The sequence below is a fragment of the Candoia aspera genome, chromosome 7, assembly GCF_035149785.1.
Source record: "Candoia aspera isolate rCanAsp1 chromosome 7, rCanAsp1.hap2, whole genome shotgun sequence".
NCBI classification, from domain to species: domain Eukaryota; kingdom Metazoa; phylum Chordata; class Lepidosauria; order Squamata; family Boidae; genus Candoia; species Candoia aspera.
The window spans coordinates 20292666-20315702 of NC_086159.1; the positions used below are offsets into that span (position 1 = coordinate 20292666).

General features: G+C 39.1%; 1 protein-coding gene across 1 annotated transcript in view; it reads right to left on the reverse strand.

Annotated features, from left to right (window-relative positions):
- Nucleotides 1-1270: 1270 nt before the first annotated feature.
- Nucleotides 1271-23037, reverse strand: part of TMEM178B (transmembrane protein 178B) — a 278440-nt gene continuing 256673 nt past the window's right edge. The window contains exon 4 of the mRNA XM_063308293.1: nucleotides 1271-2275. Within this exon, the coding sequence (XP_063164363.1) occupies nucleotides 2025-2275 (251 nt within the window). The 3' untranslated portion in view covers nucleotides 1271-2024. The remainder of the gene's footprint in view (nucleotides 2276-23037) is intronic.

Sequence of the window (23037 nt, forward strand, 5' to 3'; positions counted from 1 at the left end):
AGCTACGATGAGAAGAGGCTAACATCAAGATGCTGCTACATGGATTAAACACTTCACAATATACTTGGAAAGACTGGTTATATGCCATGTGTGCTTGCTTTTTGTTTGTAAAGGTAAGGATACTTCTGTACTGGTTGTTTTATTTTATGTCATCATCTACTAAAATATAGAAGTGGGGTTGCCTCTGTTTTGGCAAATCCATCCTCCAATGTTATACTAGTATTTTGCTCTGAGCTTCATTGTTTTATGCAATTAGCATGTGTCTCTACTCCATTATTACTTTTGCCTTGTTTCTTTCTCCATTTGCCAATCTCCACAGGACTAATCAGATCACAGGTTTTTCTGGATCATAAGTTATTACTTTCATGACCTTAACTGGCTCCAGGTCTTTAGCATGGATATTTAATGGGAAGAATCAAGTATAAATAAGTGGGGAAATAGAAATCAGGAGAAGAGAAGAAACAGATGAAAAGTATGTATGTGTAGTGGCACACATTGTGGTCAAAAAAGTCAAGGTGGCGGCCACAACTGTGCAGTTGAAACTAAACCCAGATTTTAATCTGTGACACACATAGAAACAGGCAAAGCTTCAATCACACCATTGTAGCTGCCCTTCTGACTTTTTTGACCACTCCTTACAATACCCCTGTGGGGGTTATAGCATCACAATCACAAGTTTTGGCCTTATGAGGAACGGAATTCCTTTCTCTTTCTTCAGTGCTTTCTGCTCTACAATTTCTCTCAAACACAAGGAGAAAGCTGAGAAAATCAGGTAACTTATGATAACTAGATGGGTGTCTGGTCTTGGTGTACATGGGCATAAGAAGGGGCACCGTGTATTACAATCCTTATTATTACCATTCCTTCAGAATTCCCCATCTCTGCAATGGCTTTTACCCAAATGATGGTAATTAACAAAACTACGGTATAACAGCAAGAACAACAATCTCTGCCCAAACTCCTCCTGCATAGCCATCCTGGAGATCAACCAAACACAAAGCCCATCTCCCCTCCCCTTACCACCCACAATGGCTTCTCTCCACCATCAGATGGTTCTTGTGGTTCCAAGGCAGGGGAGATCAGAGGCAGAACCAAATCCAGCCAATGAAACTTGCAGCCTCCAAACACGCTTTTCCTCATCCATCCGTAAGTCTTGACACCTTCTCTTTCAAGCACAGTGAGGAGAATTTGGTAGAAGGTCACAGGGAAACACCAGTTTTATTTTTTCTTTTTCTTTTTTGGGGAAAAAAAACCGGGATGGAGGAGGGGGAGTTACACACCTATGTATCACAGCATTTCAGCAAGAGGCTTTCTCCTGCATTTCTGCCAGCAGTCCAGCCTCCTCAGTCAGCCTGTCTGTAAGGCAGAAGGAAGTTGAAAGCAGCATTACTAAAGCATCCACGCAAGTGTCCTCATTTGCAGCTTTGTTCTGTAATAATCTTGGCTGTTTGTTTGTTTGTTTTAAGTTTAGCAAAGAAAGGGAACCCTGCCTTAATCTTCTGCTTCTCTTTGATGGAACAGGCAAGGTTCTTTGTTTAAATAGCATGTGCGAGCAGAGGGATTCTGAAGGTGGCCTTCAGCAGGTTAGATTTTAGAGAGGTAACTAAAGAGGTTCATTTATTTACTGTTTATATTTCCCCAATACAAGGTTTTATTTTTTTGTTTGCTTTTACTCCTTGTAAAAGTACCACATACACCAAGATGCCCTTTCCCCCTCCCTATCACATCACACCCAACTGGCAGTAGCAGATGCAACGATACGTTCATTTGATGTTTGAAGTGGGATGCTGAAGATTTTTAGGAGCTGAATGGAAGAGCAATGTTGCAGAAAAGCTATTCCTTTCTCCAGGAAAAACAACAAGAGCAATAAAAAGTCTGTAGAGGAGATGTACGAGCCCTCTTGGACTCCACTCTACCATGGCACTGGCAACTGTTTGAGATCTATATATAATATATGTTTATGTATATTAATTTATATTTATATATGTATAATATGTATACTTATAGGCTTGTTTGTACTTGTTTTAGCACACTGTCCCATTCTCAGGTCTCGATTTCGGGCAATTGGTCCTGGGGACAGGTTGAACAGAAGGGGCCAAGGTACAGAAGAAGCCAGAGATCAAAGTGAGACCTAGGCCTCCCCATGCGCAAAACATGGACCAGCCGTAGCCATGACTGATGTCATCCGGAAGTCCGTACAGGTACCGGGGGTATCGGGAGAGCTCAAAGTTGATTCCAGCTACGCATGTGCACAGTGAAATTATGCAGAAGGTTCCTGGAGGAGGAGGGGAAAAAAAGACAAAAGAAAAGGGAGAGGAGGAAAAAAAAACAGGAAGAATGGGTTAGAATTATAATTACACCCCTTTGCCCACCATCCAAAAAGCATGTAGTTGGATGAAAGAACTGGAGGATCAGACAGACATGGATGACTGAGGAATTCTAGAAGGCCAATTTGTTTATTTAAAATATTTTTATTCTATTTTCAGTTTCCAAGGTAATTGCACAAACTTAAAATATACAACTAATAATTAAAACAGTAAGTGTCCAAGCTAATGGCCCTTGGGATATGATTTTATAGGTCACTGGATTGATTGGAAACTCACCCACTCACTCCCACTACAACAGCTACTAGCAGTCTTTTTTCTTTTTTGAAAAATGTAAACTCTTATAGTCAGAAAGAAACAGAAAGAGGCAAGGTAGGGAGTTGGTGCTTCCTGAGCCCCGCTGCCATTTGATCAATTCAAACAAAAATTGAGAACAGCTAGCCAACTAATCATAATTTGTAAGAAGACAACAATCCAGCGGACCCATATTTGGTGTACATTTAGGTTTGCAGGTTTTTGGAGAATATCTGTGGCACTTTCATCTTGAACATGTCCTTTTGATAAAGCTCTTCTTTGTCAATGAGGGGCACTACTGTCCCATCCTAACAATACTCTGATAGCTACCCAAAAGTCCATGAGGCTACACTTCTCATTACACTGGAAATCAGAAAATACATTTTGAATGGCTACAATAGCAAACCACTTGCATATTATTGTCCATGTGCTCATCAGGAGTTGAATCCAGCTCAAGAGAGACTTTCTCTTACTTTGCAGTTAACAGACTACATGGCTGTATCTTTGGTGGATAGCTGAGTTCCCCAAAGCTCATATTTGCTACAGTGAATTATGAGGTGCATCATTTATATAACACTTATGGATCCATCTGAGAAGCTTGATGAGAACAGCAGGCCATCAGTTTAGAGCTAATACATTACTCATCTATTGGATTTGGAAAGTTGAGCAATCATCCAACATACACATAAATCAAAATTGAGCTGGCAAGATTAGGCCAAATGTGACATACAACCCATCTTCCAATCAGGGGAATGAATAAAGAAATGGAGTAGAAGAAAAGTGGAAAGGAGGGAGGGACACAATCTGAAGTTTGTAAATTCTGCTTGAAACAAGTGACAGAAATACATCCAGTTTACATGATTTCTGCCTATATATCTTTGTTGCACAATGTTGCAAATAAAGAATGCTTTAAGTTAGTGCACTTTTCTGTATAAAAAACTAGGAATCTCTTAGGTGTTAATTTAAAATATTTTGAATCTATACAGTATTTTGAAAGGTTCAAAGCAATGTCACATGCATTATCTTGCAAACCCTTTATGAAACCCAGATACCTACACAGATATTATCCCATATTACAGAAAATAGAATGGTTGTTCTGGAAGAAGCATGGCAGAAGCCAGATTGATAGCTCACTTCCTTAGTAATTTACAGCAGATCTCACTATATTTAGGACAGTCTCATGCAGTCTTAAGGTTCTTACAAGTACATAGCCATGATGTTATTTGCTTCATCCTACTGTAATGTACTGGTGCAAGGGTGGCCCTTCAAGCCTGTTGACCTCCAGATTGTTGGAGTTCAATTTCCACATTCCCCAGCCAACGTCCACATTCCCTATCCAGATTTGTGATCGTGGGAGTTGGTCCTCAGAGAGCATTAGATTACATGCAGTATGCTTTGCAGTATGGAAAGCAGAGGGGACCCTTTGTTTCTTCCCAGGAAAGAAAGAGCTATCTTTCTTTGTCATCCATCTTTCCCTTTCAACTGCTGGAGAAAGACTTTATTTTTGCCCCAAATAAATGGAAGGAGTGAATAAAAGCATGTTGAGAAACTCCATCATCATTCAGAGTCAAATAAATTGAAAGCCCCCCCTCCCAACCTACAGAAGTTGGATTAAATCACCTGTACTCTGTTCCCATTCCAAATTCTGAATATGTGCAGAGCTATTTGACTTTCCATTTTTTGCTTTCCTGCTTGATTTGTAGCAAAGATGAACAATATCAAGAAAATACAATAGAAAGCAGAACCCTTGATAAGAAGCAGATAGTATGTACTCGCTGTCCCTTGTTCTGAGGGATTAATGGAGATTCTGGAGAGCTAGCTATTATTTCTATGCCTTTCCAATCAAATAAAGGCAGGATAAAAATTAAATAAATAAATAGTCAGTCAGTCAGTCAATAGTAGGAGAAGCTCATTTAATTTTTGTTTGTGACCCACCACGGCAAATGAAATATGAGTCAACAAAAATGTGATTTATATTTCAGAACACATTAGGAAAGAAGAAATTTGTACTGGTAATTAAAACTTCTGGTTCCAGGTTCTACAGGCAGAGTTAAATGATGGTTCTCTTAGGATGTATCAACTTTACTTTCTAAGTTGATTGGTTTGGGATTATGGTCCTACATGAGTATGATAGTTCTCTTTTTCCACCTCAAAGAAGATAGATCCATGTTTCTGGGTCAGCAGGAGACTATGGAAATAGAAGCACAGGAGGAGCAGAAGCAGATGCATTATTCCAAGTCAGACTGTCCATCTATTCTAATATTATTTATTCTGGCAGGAAACAACTCTCTGCGATGTCAGGCAGAGCAATTTCCATACTACCTAGCAGCTATTCTTATTTTTCAACTGGGCTTGAAGCTGGGCCTTCAGCACACAGCTGCTGCCATGCTACTGGATTATACTCCTTTCCTTTTAAAATTGTACTTAAGAACAGAATCTGTGCTTATGTGCTTAGACGACTTAGTGAATTTATGTGACTTACTGTGGATGGGGAAGAGTCCCAATAGATGCCCTGTGAACCAAATACGAAACTTCAGCAAGCCAATTCAGTTTGCTGGCTGAAGTCTCCTCCTCTCCCCCAGGGACTGAAGAGGCATTCCTAAGCAATTAACTTGATTTTTCATGTGGAGTCCATGTATCACCAGTACAGGCTGAATCCTAACCCAGTAATTTGATTTTTGCTGACCTTCAGATTTTTGGCTTAAAGTAGAGATAGGCTTTGTTCATGCAATATATTTAACAAGGTCAGGTAAAGACCTAATATGTGCATTCACATGACATGTCAAACTTGGTGTTAATTTCAACAGTTTTAGGGGGATGACCTATTTTTGACTTACTGAGTTCCACAAACCAAGCCCCTTTGTTCAGATTATGGTTTAGTGTATGATATGAACCCAACAATGGACTAATTCAATTAACTAGGTTAAGCTGGTGTTTAATCACAGCCAGTAAGATAGCCTGAGCACTGATGATTCAGCACTTTCCAAAGTAACCAATGACATAATCTCATAACCATAACTTTCTACCATATCTTTCCTCTAACTTTTTCTTAATATAAAAGTGTAAGCCTTAAATCTGGAATAAGGATCCTGCATAGGTTGTTGAAATTTATTTTCTGTCTGTCCCAGCCAATGTGGCCCAATTTCCAGTGCATTGTGATAGTTAAGGAGAGGACTGGGTCTGGGGAAAATAAACTTCAAGTCCTCCTTCACCTATGGAAGCTCACTGATTGACTCTGGGATCAGTCACTTTCTCTCTCTCAGCCCAACCTATTTCATAGGGTTTGCAGTGTGGGAAAAATGGAGGAGGAAATCTTAAGTTTGCTGCCTTGAAGTTCTCCATGTGTGTGTGTCTATCCACCCACTGATTCTTCCATCTTGGTCAAAATTCAGCTTAGTCAAAGATCTTATTCCCATATGGCAAAGTGTATGTAATACATTATATTTTAAAATACATTAAAGTTCTGGTGCATAGCACTTTTGGACTTACTTCTTTCATGTCTGTCTGTCTGTCTATCCACCCATCCACCTACCTATTTACCTCTTAGGGTATGTACCTGTGCGTATGCTATATACCCAACAAATACAACCAATAATTCCTACCAATTTTTATTTACCTCACTGAGAAATAAAATGTCAGGAACACTCAAGCAAAACTAAAAAGTGGATCTGACCCAAGGAACACAGCCTCCTTTTTAGCTTCTTAAATTATTCCACTGCCTTATCAAATCATTGAAGAATGCAGTCCCACTTCCTCTCTGCTCCATTGTGACAAACCCCATTCTGCGGGAGCAGCTTTGCAGCAAACTCCTTCTGTGCATGGATTAAATGCCTCAGCAGCACGACGCTCCTGAGAGCTCTTTATTGTTTGGCACACACTTGCACAGAATATAAATGATTGTTTAATTACACACTATAGCCTCATCATGGGCTAACAGACGGGTGTGTGACAGACAAGGTTTAGTTTAAATCTGCCCTTATTTATTTATTAAACTGCTTTGGAAAGAGCAAACAGACCGATTGGCGAATGCAGGACCAGTGTGCTTTATGAAATCATAAATCCTCCTTCATACACTTCTATTTAAAAGCCAAACCAAACCAAGCCACTACCCCCACTGCTATGGATCACAACAGAGAACTAAGATCCTGTTAATATGCAGAATCTGGGCCAGTTCATGCAGGTTCCCAATTCAAAAGAACAGCTGCATTCCTCCTCCACTTTGAGCAGGCCAACAGCCATGCAGAGAGATCTCAGTGTGAACTAGACTCTGGTCTGAGCTTCATCTGTCCCCTTTTTGGGGGAAGCAGTTTTAAAAAATGTGATCACAATGGCTGGAAGTGTCCCTGGCAGACTTCTACCACAGTTTGGTATGTAGTAAACCAGGCTGGCCCTAGCTGAGATTCACCAAGCTTGTTGCCATTGTAATTTGGCAGCTCCGTGGCCTTTTAAAGAGTGTCAATGACTTGGAGGATGAATGTCAATTTGAACTCCCTCTCCCCAGCTTTCTTGTGCTGCATCCAATAGCAATTTTTCTCCATTGTTTTCCTCTATTGAAGACAATAGCCCAGTAAATGTGAGCAAGAAAGTAAATTTATGAACTTGGTTTTCTCCCAGCTTAAAGGGCTATCTCCTTATCTTGTTATTGCTTAATTTGGTAGACAGAAAACCCCTTTTGTCTTTCTTTCTTTAAATTACTGCTTTGTAGGGATAAATGATGGGTCTGAAGCCAAAAGACAGAGAAAATAAGGAATGTGCCTTTCTATTTCTGTAGGGAGCCATGGAGATGACCTTGCAGAAACTATCCAGAAACCATTAAAACAACAACAGGTGCATCAGTATGCTTTCAGCCCAGGGTGAAGGGGCAACAGAGCTCAGACAAGGCCAACATAGGGTGCGTGCACATATCAAATTTTAAATAATTTGCCAGGGATGTGGGGTGGAATGATTTCACTAGTTGACTAGTTTCAAGAAGCTAAGAAGCTAACAAGCTGAGAGATGAATTGGTGAGACAAGGCGCTCAGATAATTCGGAAGAGCTGTTCCAACCTGGTGTGTTAACAGATAGTCATTGGAAGAGTTGAGGCATGGAAGAAATGGCAAGGGAAGGGGGGTTTACAACCTCTCTTCCCCCCTAATATTCCTCCTGATGGCCTCCTCAAAATCCAGTGCTGGAGTCCTAGGCAAATTGGAGCAATCAAGAAATCTTTGTCCCAGGAGAGAAACAGAGAAGGAGAAATCTCAGATTATGCCTGTACTAGGAGCTCTCAGACATCAAATCAGACCTTGCACAGCTAAAGCTCATGTACCTGAACAAACAAAATGCTGCACATGTGGATCTACAGGCTACATAAGAAGCAAATGTCTGACTTGCTCCAAGTCCATGGCTTTGGGAAACTTTGCAGAGTCCCCTCCTATGAGGTCCTCAGACAATTAAGGAGAGCTCAGACAACAGGCAAGCACATTTTATTATTCCTGTCACTCTTTGTTTAGAAACAGGCTGGAAGATACATCTCTCAGCCCTTATAGACTTGGGGGCAACAGCCAATTTCATAGATGAGACCACAGTACAAGAGTTTAATTTATCCACTTAGACACTGGAAAGGCCAATGCTGGTAAAAACAATGCATGGGCAGATGCTACAAGTTGGGCCTTTGTTGCGATGCACTAACCCTTTGCAACTGAATTCACACAAAATTCTTGCCCCTGTATGTTATTGCTTCCTTGCAGATTCCCTATGTGCTGAGGATTGATTGATTACAATTACATAATCCAGATGTGCACTAGGAGCAAGGAACAATTTATTTTCCATCAAAGAAAGGTCAACAACACTGACTGCAGGCTTTTTACTCTCACCCTCCCCCCATGCCTATTCAGTGCACTGGCTCTCCTGCCTTGCCAGAGAAATACTCTGATTTTGTGGATGTGTTTGGGGAGGAGGAAGCAACTGAATTCCACTTCCCAGATTCCAGGTGAGAGACAATATCCCATGTCTACTCTCACACTGAAGGAATTCCTGGACGATAGTTTGAAGAAAGGATTTATTCACCCTTCCTAATCTCCAGTGTCTGCACTAACAATATTCATCCCTCTGGGAGATGGTTCTTGAGGACAGTACATGACTATGGACTCCTAAACCAGATGATCATTAGGAACTACTATCCTTTGTCTCTTATTTCACATACCCTGGACTGTTTCCAGTAGACATGCATTTTCATGAAGTTGGACTTGAGAGGCACTTACAATGTGATCAGGATAAAAGAAAGACATGAATATTTAACTGCACTTGATATCAAATAGAGTCAACATGAGTATACAGTAATGCCTTTGGCTTGGTTAGCTGCAGGATCGTCTTTTCCAGATAAATGAATGAAATATTTTCTGGTATTTTAGACAAATATTTAGTGGTATATTTGGATGGCATGTTTTTTTTTAGAAGACCTTTCCATGCATGAGGCTCATATCAGAAATGTCTTAAAGAGACTCCACAAACACAAGTTTTTTGCTAAATTGATGAAATGTTTGTTTGATCTACCCCAATTGGACTTTTGGGGTTATAGGATGTCTAGTGAATACATACAAATGGACTCTGCAAAAGTGCAACCCATACTTTAATGGCAACCACCTTGAAATATGAAAGATGTACAGAGTTTTCTGGGCTTTGCTGATTTCTAAAGAAAGTTCATCTCTAATCTTACAGACCACATAAAACCAATGTCTCAACTCCTAAAGAAAGGATGTAAATTCATATGTCTACTCAGAAGCAAGCACATTTCAGGAATTGAAGACTCTTTTCTCTTCACAATCTCTACTCAGAAACTCTGATCCCACCTATGAATTTGTGGTGCAAACCAATGTTTCAGATGTGGCAGTTGGAAAAATTCTCCTCCAGGCAGAGAAAGTGGGTGTGTTTGTGGGGGGAGGGAATGGATCTCCTACCATGCACATTTTATTCCAGGTTGCTTCTACAAGCTGAATGGAACTATGACTATGAGCTTTACAATAAGGAGTTGCTTGTGGTAAAGACAGCATTCCAGCAATGGGTGTGCTTCCAGGAAGATGCAGCCCACCCTGTACAGGTTCACATAGACCACAAGAATTTAAAAGTTGTGCAGAAAGCACAATCATTTGCACCTTGGTAGATCAGGTTGGGCATAAATTTTCTCCCATTTTAATTTCCATATTTCATATATTCCTGGCTCAGCAAACAAGCATCCAGATGGCCTATCAGGTAAACTGGAATATGACTTCTCTCACACATCTCCCCCTGCCACAATAGTGCAACTGAGCAACTTTGCCTCTCTCCTGAAAGATTGGGAGCAGGGAGGCAGACTGTTGATCTGCTATATCAGATTAAAGTACAGGATGCTTATGCCTGGGCTTGGATGGATGACCTCCAGGGAGACTCATGTTTCTTATCTTTCACATCTCATGATGGGCAGCTGTTTCACAGTGGACATTTATTTATATTTATTGTAAAAAAGCTTTACACTCTGCCATGACAATAGAACTGCTGGACATTGGGGAGTGTTTAAGATTCTACACTGGGTATTCAGTGAGTTCAGGTTGCCGAGGGTGAGAGCAGGGATCAAAGACTATGTTTCATTTTTCATGTTTGGTGCTGAACAAAGTCTGGTCCTAGAAAAACAGCTTGCTTGCTCCAGCCTCTGAGTTCCCCTCTACATCCTTGGCATTGTGCTTTCATGGATTTCATTGCTGATCTCTCCCTGTGTAGGGGTATACTAGCATTCTTGTGGTGGTGGATTTATTTACAAATATGGCTCATTTAATTCCTTGCAAGTGCCTCCCTGACACTTTATATTAGATCATAGTTTTAGATACAGAGCCCTAGTCAAACATATGATCTCAGATCATGGTTCTCAGTTTACCTCTAAGTTTTGAAGGCCCTCTTCCAATTATTAGATATTAAAATCCTTTTGTCATCTGTCCATCACCCTGCCACAGATGGCCAAACTGAGAAATTGAACCAGATGCTATAGCAATATTTATGATGCTATGTCTCTTATCAACATGACAATTGGACTGAACTATTGTCACTTGCAGAATTTGCCTGCAACTCAGTGCATTCCTCCACAGGAATGTACCTCCCTTTCAGGTTACCTACGGTTTCCATCCTAGTGCATTCCCATAACTCCATTCTGGGGTTTTTGGACTTCCAGGGAGGCAATAGCAAATTAAGACATCTCTGGAGGAGCAGAGAAGATGACACAGCTAGGACTGATGGACCGGTGATGAGCCTGGTCCAATGGAATCTCTCTAGACAAGGAGAGGACAAGAGATTGCCCACTTGTGCTCCAGATGGTTGCTCCTCATGAGGAGACCACAGGACAATGGTCAACCTGCAGTCTAAGCACCAGGAGACAAGGGAAGCCATCAAGCTCTCAATTGCAGCAGAGCCTTTAAAGACTGGGTTCATCCAACCTCACTTTTTAAACACTTCTGGATTTATAATTCTTTTAAAGTTAAAAAAGGTCTCCCAAGCAACAAGTCTGAAAAATTACCTGGTGAGTAAAACTTCATCCTGAAATAGGGAAAAATAGGGGGAAAACTCCATTCTGGGATTTTCTTTGCACACAGGAGGGGAGACTGAGTAATGGGGGAGGTAGTAGAAAAAGCCACTGAGATAACCTTAGAGAAACTATCTAGAAACCATTAAGGCAACAACAGGTGCATAAGCATGCTTTATGCTCAGGGTGAAGGGACAGTATTAGAAAAACACTCTGGGACAGTATTAGAAAGACTGGTTCCCCATTGGATCCTTAAGATATAAGAGGAAGGGAAGGGACAACACACGCAGACTTGCAAATTCTATTATTATAGCCTTTCTCAATAAAGTATAGTTTTAGTATTCTTGTGAGATCTGTTTGCTGATCTGGACAACCTCACAGGGCTGACAATTTCCAAGGGAGAGCATTTTCCCCAACAAGCTGAAGAACAGCAAAAACTTCACCTTCATCTTGTCACACGAGAAAAAGTAACAGAGAAAGTAACCAAGAAAAAATGTTGTAAGGAGTTGCTTATCATTTAAAAGCTCTTTACAATGATTTACAGGTTTTTTAGAACAACTGAATTTATGCAGATAAAAACAATGGGGTATGTTTATGAAAGACATTTTTGAGACAAATCAAATTTGACACTTTAGAATAGAAAATAGTGGAGTTAAAAACCATAGTGATTGATTTACATGAAGCAAGGATTACTCAATTTGAAAATTCTGATACTATGCCCTAGCGACCCATTTATGAGGTCTATTTTGTAAAAATACAGACTGATCTAGATCAGCATTAAAAGGATTGTTTTAAAATCATGGATTATGTCTGTATGTGTATGTGTGCACACACACACATACTATATGTATGCAAATGCTAAAATACAAGCTTGAAATCAAAATGGCATATCTTGTAAGTTTTGTTTCCATTTTGTTCAAAAACCTAGTCCTTCTGTTGTGAGATCTTAAAGATCTACTACATGGGATATTCTGCATTTATCTTAGCAAGCTGAGTCTTTGGAATGGAACATAAAGAAGGTAATGATTTTCCAGACCTGCCTCCATAAATGGTTAGAAGGGAAAGTTACTCAGCAAAGCCCATTTGACAAACAAAACGTAAAGGGATTAAACATTTCCAGCAATCTTCTATTTATCCCTAGATTCTGATATGAAGTTTTTTTAAAAAATCAGAGGCTGCAGAGATGTGTATCATTCTGTGATCAGTGGAAGCAAAGAAGTAGCAGTCTTTTTAATATTTTTTTCTGTTTTTTCCCTCCAGAGGGAGATTGACTGTCTTAGCTGGAGGGCAAGGAAGAAGATCCTGCTTTTAGCATGTTGCATTTAGAAATGCCTGTACCATTTGTTTTCCTACTTTCCTTTTTAGTTTTTGCTTCATATTTTTCATTTGTCCTTTTAAAAACTTTTTTCCTATCCTTTTCCTTTTTCAGTGTGTAACCTTGTATGCAATTTTTTGGTTCTTTAAAGAGTCTGTCTCAGTTTAGATAGATGATGGATGGATGGATGGATGGATGGATGGATGGATAGATGATAGTCTGAACCATGGAAATAGGTTCTTATATATAGGTTTTTAATGTGTCGCTCCTTTGTCATCTTTAGTCATTTCCTGAAATGTAAAATGCCTTAGATTTCCTTCAAGCAGAAGACAGATACTAAATAAATTGAGCAATATACAATCTGAAGTTGTTGTTTTTTTAACAAACCTTATTCTTCATAAGAAAAAGATTTTTTACCTAGATCGGTTAAATACTTATTAGCGGAAAATCAAAATCTACTAGAGGGTAGTCATTTTGATTAACAGATTTTCAATATTTGTAGTGGAACAAATATATATTTCTGAAATAAATGATTCAGAAATATGTAATTGTTTAAATACCAGTAATTTTAATGATCTTACTGCATTTAATAATTAATATGGGCCTACTAAGGTGTTTTACATAGGTGGTTGAATATCTTTAGCTGTGGATCACTTAATTATGGCTGGAGATTTTAACCAAGTTTTAGGTCTTTTCCAAGACTGTAATATTGTTCCAGCAAATTTTAATTCCCAGACCTCACTGTACACATATTTACTGATCTTTTTTTATTTTGAATCTGTCATATAAATAATAAGTAGGGATTCAAATTTGCATAAAGATGTCGTGTTTAGCTTTGTATTATGTAGAGGCTACCTTGGCTTCTGTCCAGTTATGCATTCATTGAAACATACAGTTTGACCAGGATGCCTAGTTTCTGGATGAACCATAGTTCTTCCAAAGATAATACATGATGCTGTTTTTCTGGACATACCTTTATCTCTTTAGGTAAAGGTAAAGGTTTCCCTTGACGTAAAGTCCAGTCGTGTCCGACTCTAGGGGGCGGTGCTCATCTCCGTTTCTAAGCCTTGGAGCCGGCGTTGTCATAGACACTTCCGGGTCATGTGGCCAGCATGACGACTCGGAATGCCGTTACCTTCCCGCCGAAGCGGTACCTATTGATCTACTCACATTTGCATGTTTTCGAACTGCTAGGTGAGCAGGAGCTGGGACGAGCAACGGGAGCTCACCCCGCCGCGCGGTTTCGAACCGCCGACCTTCCGATCGACAACTCAGCAGTTTAACCCGCAGCGCCACCGCGTCCCGGTTTTTATCTCTTTAGAAAATTATAAATACTATTCAATCTATAAAAACACAAAAAATTGCAGTCCTGATGCCGCTCTCTTAACGCATACTGTTGGAAGTTCATAATTACACTTTTTTGTATAGATTTTTTCCAAATTCTTTTAGGATCCAAAGGCATGCTAAAATAAAATTGTTCTGAGGTCTTCCTGACTATGAGAGTTGGGTCCAATCACACCTCCAGGGGAAACATGTCCCATAAAGCAGGGGCCATTACTGACAACAAGAGATGCCTGTCTCTTGTTCTAAGCCCCATTAAACCTCTCGGGGTAGGGGGAGCCAGAGCGCCCCCCCCACATGTTCAAATCAATGGGCAGAATCATACTTGGCAAGGCATTCCCTCATAAAACAATATAAATCACTGACTAAAGAATATTACTCTATGTTTCTTATGATCTTAAGTTGGGACTAATTCAACAAAAGAATTTTTCAAGTTTATTGAACATATCAGAGGATGCTTAAAAGGGGTTGACTATCAACTTCATCATGCTGGACGTGCAAAACGAACACTTTTGGGAACATTTAGGCATTTGATGTGGGCTTGCTCCATTATTTTTCCATTTTGTTACTGTGCTTTTGGGAAGAAGAATATGGTTTAAAATGTAAATATGGTTTTGAACACTGAATCAAAATTTGGAATTTGCTATTATATGAAGAATGGTGGATGTACAGTGCATGTGGTGTAGCAAAAGAGATTACTCTTCGATGATGGAAGAGATGGTACTCCATATATGCCACTCCAGATGGCAATATGTCTGCTTATGAACTGACTTTTTATCAATCTAATGGAAAGGCTGTTATTCTATCATGTCAAGCTTTAATGCTGTGTTTAAAAACTGAGCTGCCTTTCATATATATTATATTTTGTATTTGTTTTTCTTCGTTGTATTTTTTCTTTCTTCTTTTTCAATACTAAAGCAATAAAAATAAATAAAATTAAAAAAAAATAAGGAGGCTTTGCAAGGTTCTATCTCCAACTTAGTCAAATTCCTCTGATTTCTTATAAACTTGGTGTTGTTTCTACAGCAATAAGCGAACATTTAATACTCTTATTTTTAAGGTCTTAGGAAACACAGCCCATTCATCTATTCTCCAGGGCATATGCAAGAAGCCTACTTTTAATCTGAAAAAAAAAAAGATTTTTATGTCTAAATCTTTTTTTTTTATCTTAAAGACCAATTTAAGAGTAGCTGAAATGTGTCAGTTTGACAAGTTTGGAGACAGGAGAACTCTGTTTACCACTGTAAAATTTCTTGGTGAGAATGCACTGATTTTGGATGTTGTTTTCCTGTGCCTGACCCCTCTTTTTTTCTGAAGAGCACTGTGAAATATGAAAGCTTATTCATCTCTTCCCCTGGAATATTAATTCATGAAAATGTATTCAGGAGGTCAAACAGTTACATTTTGGAGCAAGGGGGTTATTTCAGTTCAACCCTGAACAGAAATTGTTCTAGTTCAAACTATGAACAGTTTTATGGATTTAACTATTTTTAAATTCACATTTTTGTTTTACCATAAAAAGGCACCAGTTAATTCAGAACTCATTCATGTGGGGAAGCTGTTAATGGTATTCATATTAGGAAAATGACTTGCAGCAAAAATAAAATAAAAGTAGAGTCTGCAGTATAGTGTGCTCTTTAGTAGTGTTACAGTAGGGTATAAACTCTGTGAATCGTGTAAAATTTGGAACATCTGTGTGGCCCTGAAGTTGGGGCTCCTGGCTTTGCTTACTAGGAATCTGGTGATCACTGTATTTCTTTGCTAGCTTAATTGAGAAAACCAGCTGGGAATTTTCCAATCATTTGGCTTTCTTTAGAGTTGAGATTTTTCCACCACAACTTTGTTTCTATTCAGCCACCAATGCCCTTTGGGGGTGGGGGGATGATTTCTTCTCAGTTTTGTTCTCCAGTTCTGTCCTCAGTTCTCTAGTCCCCACAATAATCTATATTCACAGGTTAATTCTTCATGGATCAGATTTAGAAATAAGGTGTATGGACTATTGTCCATTTTGTCTATATGCAGGTTCACATTAGAAAAATATTAATCAGTACTTTTGCCTTCTCCAATCTGGCACTAGCCATGGCTGAGAATTTTAGAAGTTGAGATAAGAGAGGCTGTTATAGACCACAAAAATAACATTTTTATTCCAAAATAGCATTCTTTAATCAAAAATGCTGCCAGAATGATTAATGAAACCCAACTGAGGGTTATCTAGGCTTTATTTGAATATATCCAGTGAAAGGAGACCGCTACTTCTTCAAATATTTAATTATGACCAATAACTAGTAACAAAAACCAGATACAAGGAAAACAGTACATAACTGTAGCTGTATAAAACCTAACAGTTAAGACTTTGAAATGGAAAAAGGGGAAATTGAATAAAATACAATAAAACAATAAAAGCATAAGGTAACATAAGAAAACTATAAGAAAAAAGAAACACTTCTAATGTTATCAAGAGTAGGATATCTTGTGCCTTAAGGAAATTTCTGCAGATAGAAATTTAGCAACTCTGTTGGTGATAGTGGGGTTCCAATCTGCCTGTGTATAAATTAGTGTAGAAAAGGTAGTAATAGGGCTTCAGGTTTGTTTGGACCAGAAGGAAATTAACTCTCAATGGATTGGGTCCTATTGTGTCTCCCATCTAGTACTGTAGAGGGTAACATACTGAAAAGACTCTACAGTTTGCTGGGCAAACAAGACTGAATAAGTGGATTGCAGGTATAAAAGGTTTTCAGATTAGAACCCACCACTGAAAGATGGCTTTAATGCCCAGATCCATCCACCACGCAGTGTCAAAGGCTCTTTTATGGAGTCCCAAAGACTCTCACTAATGGAAAGCTTTAGCTCTTTCAAAATGTAGGAGCAGCAGATAGAAAGGCTGTAAAAACAAAGGTCAGCTGAGATTTTTACTTTTCACCTTGATGAAAATCCATCATGGAAAATTAATGGGACCAGTGAGCCATTGAAAAACAGGAGTTTAAGCCAGTAAGAGAATTGGCAAATGAGGACTGTCATCTCCAGTGGAATCATACCAATTTCCAAACGAATTAAAGCATCTGAAATGCTTTAATTAAAATTAAAGCATGCTGGCTGGAGAACCCTGGGAATTGAAGTCCACACTTCTTAAAGTTCCCAAGGTTGAGAAACACTGTTTTAGAATGAAGAACAAAATAGGATTTCTTGATGCTATTCTTAGCTTTAGTGAGTTTAGTTTTCCTGACATTTTCTCAAAAATTCTGTGTTCTTCCTTAGTATTTACCCTACTTTCTACCTCCCATATGTGTTTAAATGGACCCTGAAGTGTGGCAGCACTGCTAGCACAGAGTTTGTGAAATTGTACAAAAACCTTTTACTATAGAGTAAAAGCCTTTACATTCAGGTAGGGAAAAGCTTCTTAATAACTTTTTTTTTCACTACATGTACTGGTGAAAGAGAATCAGATGGGAATGGGGTGGTGTCCTAACTTTTGCCTCAAAGTCTTAACACAGCAAACTGTGCAAACATTATAAAATTATAGACCTGAAGGCCAGCATTCATAAATTACAGACTTCAAACACAGACCATATTTTCATGCAGACAATTGCAGCGTTGCTTCCAACTTTTTGCTTGTGTTGACTCGGCTCATGGATGCTACTGGGGCAGGGAGAATGTAAAAATACGTGTTTTTTTTTCCCCCTTGTATGAAGCAGGGATGGAGGGAGCTTTGTTATTCCAGGAGCTGCTATAACTCAAGGGACAGGGAAGTGACTGAATGACAGTTTTGTACTTTTCTACTTGTAGATTGGACAGAACACCACTTGGCTGATGGTGTTTTACAGTATTTGTTCCAACTGCTGATGGAGTAAATACAGTCACAAGGCTGGTTTCAAAACACTGTGGAAAGACTGGAGAATAAAAACAGTGCTACACAGAAATGCTCTGTGATCTACCATCAGTGGAAAGGTTACAGAACTATGTGAGAGGTTATTTTTTCCCTTTTCTATATGTGATTTCCTACCTGAAAGCAGGGAAGAAGAGTCTCAAGGGATGGGAAGGACATTTGAGAGCTGCTTCTGAAGCTGGCTCTGAATGCCTTCATCGCAGTGCAGTGTTGAAGACACCCTATGAATCCAATTGGGAATGACCTCTTCAAGCCTTGAATAGCCATCTAACAGGTACAGCATCCCCACTGCTGCATCACTATCTGGGAGAAAACTACACTAGTGGAATTGCTCCCAGTCAGTTAATGTCATGTAGTCTCTGTCGGGGGAAGGGCAGAAGAGGTAAAAGTGATTTTTCTATTGCCTGGCAATCCATATTTCTTTTTACATAGCTTGACTTATCGATTTCCTGCAAGGAAGCTTCCCAAGCTGTAGGTTTCTTGACCTGGAACCAAGCTCAGATCAATCAGATTTGCCTACTCAAGTGTATGTTTCATATCTTATGAGTCAATTCATAGCTCACCTTACAAAGCCAAAAAGCTAGTGGGCATTTGATCTCTAGGAGAAAAAAACCCAAAAGGAAGCAATAAATTCTAAAAACATTTGTGGAGGGTGGGACAAAATACTTAAATATTTACCTATCTCTAGAATGTAGCAGGATAATAAAATTAATCCAAGACAAGAGTATGCGTGCCTGCAGTCTATTTCTCTGCAAATCATTATCAATATGCATTTATTCTATTCTAAAGCTGGCCAACGTGAACTCATAGTTAATTGTTTTGCTCTACTTTAGCCTTCTCAAATCTGGTGGGCTGACAATGTGTAAAGACCACGGCTCCCTCTCTAGAAACTCCCATGGAAATTCCCTGGAAACTCCCATGAATGCTTAAGCTGCTCTAAAGTTTTGTTTTGAATAATTAAAAGTAATTATTCTGGTCCATAAGAAAAAGCAACAAAATCCACGGTTGAACAATAGGCTTTTTTACGTCCAACTAAAATATAATTATTCTGACATTTTGGTTGGTCCTCATAAAAATATTGCCCAACTGTGAATTTTGTAATCTTCCTGAATCGTTCTCTTTTAACTAACAATAAATGATGTTCCTCTGAAGAAAAGCTGAACTGCTTTGGAGTTTGGAACATTTTATTGGTTCAGCAAATCTTATATACCATGTATATTATCCTTTTGTCATCAGTGTAAAAATCTCTTGTGGCTTTCTAAGCATAAACAATTGGTGTTTATGAATTACAAGACGGTGACCATAAAAATGATTACATCTGATCTATAGATCTCCTTTTCTTGGAGCTTTGTCAGACTTTGGGATTCACCCTGAATAATTTTTAAGGCTTACCTGAACAAGTTTTCAACTGATTTTTTAAAGTTTACCTGTACATGCAATATATTCAAAGTGACATAAATGGGTATCAGACAGGATTACATATCAAAGAAACTGAATTTGCTTCAATTCCTTTTTGCATTTTTGATAGGTGGCAAATCCAGACTGGATGCTGTGTAATACTGAGCTCCACTGTAGTATCGTAACTAGTATGTTCAGTCAGGTGGGAAAGATCACGGTTCTAATCCCTCTCAGTTGTAAAGTTTGGATCATGATTAGCTAGCAACCTTAGGCAATCCTTCCTTCAAAGCTGTTTCAAGATTGAAATGAAGATAGTAAAATTTCAGGATGCTGCCAGACTTGTGGCTACTTAAAGACCTCAACTCCAAGAAGGACTGGAAGGAAATTACATTGCCCAACACCATTTGAAAAGACAACCTTAGAAATAATATTGAGCGATACTGTAATTCTCCCCTGTCGTTTCTCAATTAGCTCTCATAAACAAAGATGGCAGCAGACCATCTTTGTTCATGAGACCAAACTCAAGAGTTACCACAGCAGAAGTATTAAAGGCCATCACTTCCAGCTCTTGCAGCTCTTGTTCTTGGGTTCATTTTCCAAATCCTGCATTATCATGGCTACTCTTTTCTGGATATGTTTGTCAAAGTTCTACTTAAAATGGGGTAACTGGACATAACATTGACACTGTCAAATAGTTCAGAAAAGCTTCCATTTCTTCCTACAATTTATCCTAAATCCAGTAATCCTACATATCCCCCCCTTTATCTCATTTTCTGTTAAAACCATTTCTTCAACACTATTCCTTTTCCCTTCAGGAGATACCTATAATTTTCCCTTCTTTGGGAACATACTTGTTGGTAAGCTTAAGGCTTACTTGAAATACTAAATTGAGAATCTTCATCCACAGGAAGTATTTCCTGTATACATTCATATAGTTATTGGCAAGCTCAAAACATGGGTAAACTTTCCTATTAGATTTAAAACACAGTAGTCTTGAAGCTCTTAGAATATAAAGAAATAATTCACTTATATTAAAAGCAGGCCTATTATTTAGGAATTGCCCACACCATTACTGATAATGGTGGATGGCATCTCTTCCATTTGCTATAATCACAGGAGTTCAAAATAATACTGTGTGGAAATCTGTCCTCCAAGTTTTCTGTTTTTCTACTCATTCCCAGGGTACTTTATTTAGCATTGCTTTAGAGTTCCTTTTGGAAGAGCATTTGAATTTGCTTTATTGTTGCGAAGCAGTACAAGGGATTGTTACTGTTGTTGTGGCTGTTATACATTTGTCTCTCCCTCTGTAGTCTTTTTGGTTATCCTTGTTTTCTCATGGTACAAGTTCCCTCATGATGTTTTTTTCTGGGATTTAATGGAAGTATGAGAAGCCAGAGAGGCTGCAGAAAGCTGGACAGATAATTATACATGAAAGAACATTCACTGAACCAAATCTAGACATAAAATAAACAAGCTAAAGCTTAGGGCCACACAAAATTTCAGATCCTTCTTTCAACTGTTACAGTTTTATTATACAAAAGTAAATTAAGCCCTCCTATATGGCTCAAATGGCTCTCATTAATTGACAATATGCTTTATATCTGCATGCATTCACATTTTCTGTTCATCCCACCATGGGTTTGCTATGAATCTTGGCAGCATTCTTGCCAAGTTCAGTTGTGACACAGCACATGCCAAGCAGAACCTCTACAGCTTCCCCAGTTCAGGGCCTATATTTAAATCCAGCCCTGGACATTCATAAGGTAGTCTTTGCCACCTTACAGCTGAAGTAAATGCAGTAACTGCATCCATAAGCATCTCAGTGCAATGGGATGGTTGTGATTTCCAGAAGTATGGGGATTTCCAGAAGTAAGAAAATGCTAAATGCAATGAAAATTTTATTCCTAAGGAATCTCCATATATTAATTAACACTACACTAGAGTTTTTAATATCTGAGTGATCCCGGTAAGGCAATGTATATCCACACAGCTTTGTGGAAAAAATCTGAGTTAGGGATCTCTAATTTGGGGCCGAAAGACTGCAATTTTAAAATGTTTGTTGAGTCATTCCACATTTGTAAGGGTGCTTTTTGTTGAGATATTTTCTGAAGGAAGGCTTTGTTTTCAGTAGCATATGGAGAATTCGAGGTATGTTAACTCTGAGGCCCAGATGATTCAGCACAAGGTACTTATCTATGGCTTCCCTTATGTGGACACTTCATTTGCCACTTAATTGCATGCATCCTCAGTTCAGGCAGATGGAACACAAACTGTACAGTCTCATCTCCTTAAAGACAAATTCCTTTATAGAAAAAACTGCTGACAAGGAAAGGAAAGGGAGGGGGAAAGGAAAGACCTACATGTTACCACTTTCCAGCATGAAGGTGATGTCAATAGAAATTTGTATCCAGCTTGTACAACATGCAGATGCGTGGGGAATTTTGTGCAAAATGCAGCCCAACAAAGAAATAAGGCTTACTTCTAGGAAGTGAGTATAGGACTTCTGTAGCATGCCCTTACCCTACCTGGAATTAGGTGCACAGAAGAATCAACATGGGTGGGGGAGTCAATTGAACTATGTGCTATCACACTTTGGGGATTGTTTTATCAATGAGAAAATGTCTAGGACAAAGAAAGAGACATGCGGGGCTATAAAAAGGCAGGCAATCTTTTGATGGTCATGGGATGTACACTTGTATGTGTATGTGAACATATTTCCAACTGCATGGGGCTAAAGAAGGCTCAGCAGTGGTATAGCAGTGACAAGTTAGTAGATATGGCCAAATTTACTTTTTTCCCCCCTTTTGAAAGCTGTCCTGTTTTTATTTTGTTACAAATAACATGTCTTACTTTTGCTTCCAACCAGAAACTAGAGGGAAATCATGCTGCAGTTTTCAGCCGTTTGCCGTTAAATTTTGGTGGTGCTATCTCAGAGTCTTCTGAAAATCACAAGACTGGGGAGGAGCTACACGTGTCCCTTGGACTGCGTGTTCTCTATCACTATGCTAAAGGAAGCCCCAGGAAAGTTCTATTTGGTAAGGGAGGAAGTGTCAAAATGGACACGAATCAGTGTCCCTCACCTTGTAACTCATACAAACTCTGCATAAATTTATCTGGCATTTCACAAGCACCATCAAGAGAAAAAGAAGTGTCAGGAAAGAGATATCAAGATAATCTCACACAGTTTAGAAGTTATGAAATTTGATATTATTCCTTTTAAAATTAAGAACCATTTCTCTGTTTCATAAATTTGAAATAAAATACAACATTGGACACTGAAATAAAATGCAACCTTAATTTTAAACATTTCCCCCCCCCTCCTTCTCCCTTAATAAAGCCCAGTCATAACTGTGTGTTCTCCACAGCTGTCCCCGGCTACCTCTGGGTGCTGCCAATCACAAGTTAGAAATGAACTGCTTAATCATTTGTTATTGGCACTGTTGTAATGGGGACAGAGGTCATTTGTTATCCTTATCTCCTGCTTTACCCCACATACTTCCCCCATGCCTGTGACCTAGGCTATTTTTGGATATGGGGTTAGCCCTTTTTCAGAAGAGAGTTAGATCCATGTTCATAAACAGCTTGGCAGGTCACAAGCATGGAGGAGTTGGTTTGAGCAGGAATATTGGGGCTAGCACTCCCCTTTTCACCTTCTATATCTGTAGCTTGTTAATCAGGCAACATGACAGGTATTAAGTACCCTAAGTGCCTTCTAATGCTCACCCAACCCCACCCCACCACAAGTTAGGGAGAACCACTGATGATTCTTTTCCTGCCAGGAGATGAAAGGGAAATAAAGCCAAGGGAATCCACCAACCTTTTTTTTTTAACTTGGCCTCAATAGTTCAGACACACACCCTTGCCAGCCTTGTTACTGTTCCAGAATAGGGATCAGCAATGGAGAAAGCACAGTTTATGCCACTGTAACTTTTGCCAGCCTAAGGGCTACTGGACAGCA